The 7,152-nt window shown below is 45.5% G+C and overlaps 1 protein-coding gene across 1 annotated transcript in view; it reads right to left on the bottom strand.

The window, feature by feature from the left end:
• Window positions 1–3,257, bottom strand: part of Ints3 (integrator complex subunit 3) — a 42,678-nt gene extending 39,421 nt beyond the window's left edge. Inside the window, exon 1 of the mRNA XM_034499873.2 lies at window positions 2,441–3,257. Within this exon, the coding sequence (XP_034355764.1) occupies window positions 2,441–2,587 (147 nt within the window). The 5' untranslated portion in view covers window positions 2,588–3,257. The remainder of the gene's footprint in view (window positions 1–2,440) is intronic.
• Between the last annotated feature and the right edge of the window lie 3,895 nt (window positions 3,258–7,152).

Here is a 7,152-nt window from a genome sequence, read left to right on the forward strand (position 1 = left end):
CACTTACTGTCCAGAAAAGGATGTTGTACTATATCCTATGGTACAAACTAAACCAGGGATTTACATAGGATTCTACAGGAATGGGATAAGAATCAACAGACTCTCATCCAACCTTGGGATCCTGTCTTCAGCTGGTCTGATGGAAAGATCAGAGACAGTCAGCCACCTACTGATTTTTTACCCTCCTAGAGCTCTGGTGCTTGAACACCAGGCTCAATACTTGACAGTCAAAGTGGTTATAGTTAAGTTCCAGATGCAACTGGAAAGTGGTGGTGCACACCTTTGATGCGAGCGTTTGGGAAGCAGAGGCAGGTGGATCTCCGAGTTAGAGGCCTGGATTACAGAGTGAGTTCCAGGACAGCCAGAGCTAAAGAGAGAAACTCTGTCTAAAAAATACAAAAGAGGGAAAAGTAAGTTTCAGACTAGGCAGACTACATATTCAGACACTATCTTGAAAATAAAACAGGGCTGCTGAGAGACTCAGCAGATAGAGCCTTGCTGTACAAACATGGCAACCCAAGTTCAATTTGCAGAACCTGCAAAAATTGATTGGATGGTGAGAACCGACTCCATAAAGATATTCTCTGGCCGGGCGGTGGTGGCGCACATGCCTTTAATCCCAGCACTTGGGAGGCAGAGGCAGGAGGATTTCTGAGTTCGAGGCCAGTCTGGTCTACAGAGTGAGTTCCAGGACAGCCAGGGCTACACAGAGAAACCCTGTCTTAAGAAAAAAAAAAAAAAAAAAAAAAAAAGAAAAGAAAAGATATTCTCTGACCTCTATACACATTTCAGAATGTGCATCCCACACACATATATCACTCACACATAACACAAAAAAATGTAGTTGAAACAGGGAAAAAAAAATGTAACTGTAGTAGGGCATGGTGACACAGAGTGGTCTTGAATCTGCAATCATCTTGCCGCAGCCTCTTTGGAGTGTTGGGATTACAAACCTGTGCCTGAGCCACCATGCCTGGCTTAGAAATAATATTTACATTTCTCATTATGCCTACCTAAGTTGATTAGAAGAAAAAGGAGGAGGAGCAGGAGGAACAGAAACAGCAAACTTTTCTGAATGCATATAGAATTATACAGTGAGAACAGAACTCACTTTCCAGCCAGCGAGACATCTGCTGGTGGATAAACCACAAAGTTGCTATAAGGCCACTTTGATTCAAGTTCACTTCTTTCTTTTGAAGACAGGGTCTCTCTTTGTAGTCCTGGCTGTCCTAAAGCTTGCTATGTAAACCAGGCTGGCCTCAAGTGCAGGTCATAAAGTTTACTTTTGTGTGTATCTGGCATCATCTTGTGATCTACAGTATTTTCTTTTTCTGTCTTTTGTTTCTGGTGGTAAGGTCTGGCTAATGATGCCCCAGATAGCCTAGAACTCACTAGAACTCACCATTCACATTCTCCGCCCCCCCCTCCTAATTTTCCTGACTCAATCTTCCAAGTGCTAGGATTACAGATGTGAACCATTGTACTTGGCAATCTAACATGTTTTCAACTCTGAGTTTACCTGCCTACTCTAACATGGGATAAAGGACTATGGTACAGTGTCAGGGAAACCATGCCCTGTGAGGAGACAGGGGTTGTTCATTCCCTCCCTTGGGTAACCACTAACCTGAATGCATTAGGCTTTATAAACAGGTCAACAGTTAGTGTGCTAGTTAGTCAAGCACAGTAAAGGAAGGGACAAGCCTCTTCACTCATGTTCTGTGTGTCTGTCTCTCTTTTGTTTTTTTCGAGGCAGGGTTTCTCTCTGTAACCCTGGCTGTTCTGGAACTCACTTTGTAGACCAGGCTGGCCTTGAACTCACAGAGATCCACTTGCCTCTGCTTCCCAGATCTCTCCTTAGTGTGTGTATGTACTCTGGTTCTAAGGAAAGCAGTCCCCTATATACTGGCTCACCCAACTGCTATGACTGCTATTACCAAACTAGATACTACTTACTTGTAAGTCTCCACTCACTCTATAAATGCTCGGTTAAAATCACTGACAACTGTCTGTATCCACACACAGTCAATGATACCATCTAAGAAGAGGGGCCAAGTCTGTAGGAAGTTGCCAATCCTCAGACACTTGCCTGTAAACGCATATATACTTTTCAACTTAACACTCTCAAATAGGGTGGGTATTTTAGATAGCTATTGGTGTGTATATGGGAAGAAACAAAAATAACTTTGGTCAATATGGATGCTACATCCCTTCTGTAACCAACACCCCTCACACTCATTTTCTTAATAGCAGCAGCTGTTACTAAGGTAACCTGTCCAGGAAATTGACCCACACTTCTTCCTCCAGGAGCAGGAAGCAAGAGCAATGTTTCTGCCTTAGAAAAATACTTGAAGGCCTCTTCTCCCCACCCCCACCCCATATCCGCTCCAGCATCCCTCCTCAACCCAATTCCTTACTCCCTTCCCCCACCCCCCACACCTACCTCCTCTAACTCATCCTTGGCATCCAAACTGGTTGAAAGTAGCAGCCTCCCCCCTCCTGGGGCTCCTGCTCCCGCTCCTCCTCCTCCACCTCCCGCTGCTCCTGATGCAGCAGCTGCTACGGTCCCCTTTCCCTTCTGTAACTCCATGGCTGCAGCCAGGAGACCGGAAGAGGTCAAGGGAGTAGACGGGTGTTAAGTCCTAGAAATGGAGAACTCTGGCTTGCTAAGGACGAAGAGCAAGAGGAACAAGTGGGAGGGAGGCCGATAGGCCTGGCTTTCCGCACTCTTGCCTCCTCTCCTGCGGAGGGAGAAGGCGCGGGTTCTCTAGATGCTCCCTCTGGAGTAGCCGTGCTGGGGCAAAGCTTTAGCGCAGAAGTATGGTAGACTAAGGGTCTTGTGCCCTGCAGGGGGTGGGCAAAGCTGCCACCCTTGCAGAAGTGGAGGGGGAACCCTCTGGCTTCTTATCCTGAAAGGAGGGGAAACCCTAAGTTTCTGCCTCTCGAGGTGTGGAAAGGAGTCCTAGCCCTGAATTGGGGGTGGGAAACCTTCCCGGCGGGATTGGGAAACGCGGTTCCTTGGAATCCGGCCCCTAGCGGGTGAGGATGCGGCAGGAGCGCTATGGGAGGACCAGCTTCTCCCCACACCACACAGAGGCAGCCATGGTGGAAGGGCGGGGGAGGCTGAGAGTGCCCGAGCGGGCAGAGTCGTCGCCGGCGCCGGAAGTGAGCAGTCGCGGTCCCGGGCGTCCGCCAATAGCGGCTTCCGCGGTGGCGCCAGGTCTCTAAGGAGTAAGCCGACGATGACGGACTGGCCTTTTCCCGGGCTGCCAATTGTAGGGAGAAGAATTGAGTTTGGTCTGACGGGCAACAAGTGTGCCCAATCGCATCCTTCTTCTGCATCAGGAGGCGGGACGGGAGGTACGGAGTAGGTGCTAATGCTGGGCGATCCGGAAAAAGCCGGGCTGCGCCTGCGCGTGCCAACACGCATGCGCGACGTTTTCCCCCTTGCCCCACTCCCTACAGGTGTTCGGAACCTTGTCCTTGGGTAGTCTGGGAGACTGGAGGCCTTTTCCTTAAGTGGCAGTTCTGGAAAAGGAGCTGCCGAGCCCCAACTCCTACGCTTTCACGTAGCAAATGCCCTCAGGGGCTGAAGCTACTTCCTGAATTACGAATGCTACACGCGGCCGAGTGTATGAGCTCTTGGGTGTGCAAGTATTAGTAAGAATTTAAAAACAACAAAAAAAGTGCATAGATCCACTGGTGCAAACCAAATAATTAGAATCGTGCCAGCACTAGCTTTAACACAATTTACTAAGTGATGGAACCCTTATCGTCTTTTGAGGCTCTGGGACTGACAGAAGTCACTGAAGCCTATTGTATTCACACACACAATCCATTGAGAGTTTGTTGTGATCATAGTAGGGCTTGATTGTATGAGAGTTCTTTTACCGTGCGTCTCACAGAACTTTTCATTTTTCGGCATGTGCACCGATTGCTGTACACGGCTCTAAGGTGTGCGTGGTGGTATATGCCCTGCGATCCTAACACTTGGGAAGCTGAGCCATCAAATTCATGCTCCCCTCCCCTCCCCCATTCGTAGACATAGGCTTATTTTCCTGCACTATATACATTTTCAAGGCCAGCAGGCAGGTAAATTGTTAACACTGTCCCTTGGAAGAATTCCAAGTTCCATAGCTACTGTTTTGGGAGTGAAGCACTCTTGAACCCAAACTGGCCTCACTTTTGTGGCGTTCCTTCTGCTTCAGCCTCCCAGGGGCTTCTGTATCCCATTTGCAAATAAAATAAGACCTGGACTGGCGGGTCTCCAAATACACTTCCGGCATTCTACAATCCTCCCGAGTATGCTTTGAATTCCTTCTAGGTGTAAAGGACTGATTCAGCCTCTGAACTACAAACAAGTCATTACAATAGCTTAATATACCCAGGACACATGTATTGGATGGAAAAAAGAAAGAAAGGAAGGAAGGAAGGAAAAAAGAGATATAATACTGCATATTATTTCCATTTTTTTAAATGTGTTGGTTTTGTTTGTGGTACTGATGATTGAACCCAGGGATTCAAAATAGGTAAATGCCCTGCCAGTGAACTTCCGTGTGCTTTTTTTAATTTTTAAAATTCATTATCCTTTTTTTTTTTTTTTTTTTGAAGCACTTGTTCCTATGTAGGTAAGGATGACCTTCAATTCCTGATCCTCCTAAGAGTAAGGACTGCATTTGTGCACCACAACTTGTGCCTTATAGCATCTTTAAATAAGCACTATATAGAAGTTAGTGTGGTGGGGGCTGGGGGTGGGGTGCTTGTCTTCCATCTTCAAAGCTTCGTTCAGTCCCCAGCACTGTCAAGTGGCTAATAAGCACCATGCAGATTTTTTTTAAGTGTGCATTTTTAAAAAAAAAGGGGGGCGGGGAGGTGGTGGCACATGCCTTTAATACCAACACTCCTCCAGAGGCAAAAGCAGGTAGATCTCTGTGAGTTGTGAGTTCAAGGCCAGCCAGCCTGGTCTACAGAGTGAATTCCAGGACAGCCAGGGCTACACAGAGAAACCATGTCTTGAGAAAGAAAGGAAGGAAGGACAAAACCCAACAACAAAAATGCCTGACTTAAAAAGTTCTTTTTTTATAGGAAAGTTTGTTTTCCTTCAATGTGCTTTGGTCAGGAAATAAACTACAGTTCTTACCTACATATTAATTAGAACAACTGAATTACCAAAGGTTTGCTGCATGCAGAAACACTGTGTGTTTTAATTCATTTACACCAGAGTAAGTACTATCTTCTTCTTCTTCTTTTTTTTTTTTTTTTTTTTTTTTTTTTTTTTTTTTTGGTTTTTCGAGACAGGGTTTCTCTGTATAGCCCTGGCTGTCCTGGAACTCACTCTGTAGACCAGGCTGGCCTCGAACTCAGAAATCCGCCTGCCTCTGCCTCCCAAGTGCTGGGATTAAAGGCGTGCGCCACCATCGCCCGGCAAGTACTATCTTCTTTACAGACGACCGAACTGAGAAACAAGTAAGCTCAGTGCAGTTCATTCCTGTAATCCTACGATTTAAGAGGCTGAGGCAGGACTGCTGAAAACTCAAGGCCAGACTGGATCACATTGTGAATTTGAGAACAGCCTCATTAAAAAAAAAAAAAAAAAGAAAGAAAGAAAAGAAGAGAAAGAAAGAGGAGTGGATTGCTGGAGAGATGGCACAGTGTAAGAATTGTTTGTCCTGAAGTGTTTCCTCAAATGTGTTTGGTGTTAGTCCTTAGGGACAATCCACATCACATTTTGTATTATTGTTTGTTTTGTTTTGTTTTGTTTTTTTTAATTTTTGGCTTTTGGTTTGTGGAAACCTAGGGCTTGTGTTTGGGCTAAGGCAGCTGACCAGCAGGCCCAGGGACTTGTCAACCTCCACCTCCCTGGCACTGGGTCATAAGCTTCTCGCCATGCACCATTTTTAACGTGGGAGCTAGTGACCAAACTCAGATACTCACAGTAGCCAACTGAGCTCTCTGACATTTATTTATGTATTGTTTTTTGGACTCCAGAGGCAAAGGCAGGCAGATCTTGGAGTTCAAGGCCAGCCTGATGCACAGAGCAAGTTCCAGAACAACCAGGGCTACGCAGAGAAACCCTGTTTCAAAAACAAAACAAACAAACAAAAGCCCCAAAAATAAAAAAACAACCAACCCCCCCAAAAAAAAACAACAAACCCCAAACCACCACCACCAACAAAACAAAATAACAACAACAACAACAACAAAAAAACCCTTTCTGCTTTAGCCTTCTACGTGTGGGAATTAGAGGTTTATTCTACCATTTTTAATTTTTTTATTTATTTATTTTTCTATGTTTTGTTTCTCTGTGATTTGGTGTTTGTATGCCTACCTGGGCTACAGATAATTCTGGCCAAGATAGGGAAAATAATGAGGCCTGCCCCCAAATAAAAGTTAAGGATCAAGGGTAGGGCTAGAGGAAGTGATAGCCTGAGGGAAGAAGCCCTAGGTTCAGGTCCGAGTAGTTCTCTCCGGAAAAACAAATGTCATTTACTCTGCTGTAATAGCATAGGAATAACTGAATTTTCTATTCCCTCTTATAATGGGATATTACAAAATACTTTTCAGGATAGTCAACTAGCAAAGCAGGAATTACATCGTAAGCTTATCATGGGCTGGGACACAGTTCAGTGGTAGGGCAGTTGTCCAACCGTGTGATGTTCTAAGTTCAATATCCAGTACTGAAAAACAGAAAAACAATAAACCTATTTCTCCATTCCACAAAAATACTTTACTTGCCAGGCAGTGGTGGCGCACACCTTTAATCCCAGCATTTGGGAGGCAGAGGCAGGCAGATTTCTGAGTTAGAGGCCAGCCTGGTCTACAGAGTGAGTTCTAGGACAGCCAGGGCTACACAGAGAAACCCTGTCTCCAAAAAAACAAAAAAACCAAACAAACAAAACAAAAACAAACAAAAAACCCATCCCACTTTCCTTAAACAGTGGCCCAGGAGCAAGACTTTTTTTTTTTTTTTTTGGTGGTGGGGGGTTGTTCAAGATAGGGTGCTGTTCTGGAACTCTGTGTTGACCAGGTTGGCCTCAAATTCAGAGATCTTACTGCCTCTGCCTTCCAAGTGCTAGGATTAAAAATGTGTGCCACCACACTAGTTTAAGAGTTATTTTCGCTTCCTGTCCTGGCCGTGATCAGAGAGCCCCAGTT

This window comes from Arvicanthis niloticus, chromosome 4 (assembly GCF_011762505.2).
Source record: "Arvicanthis niloticus isolate mArvNil1 chromosome 4, mArvNil1.pat.X, whole genome shotgun sequence".
Taxonomy (NCBI): Eukaryota; Metazoa; Chordata; class Mammalia; order Rodentia; family Muridae; genus Arvicanthis; species Arvicanthis niloticus.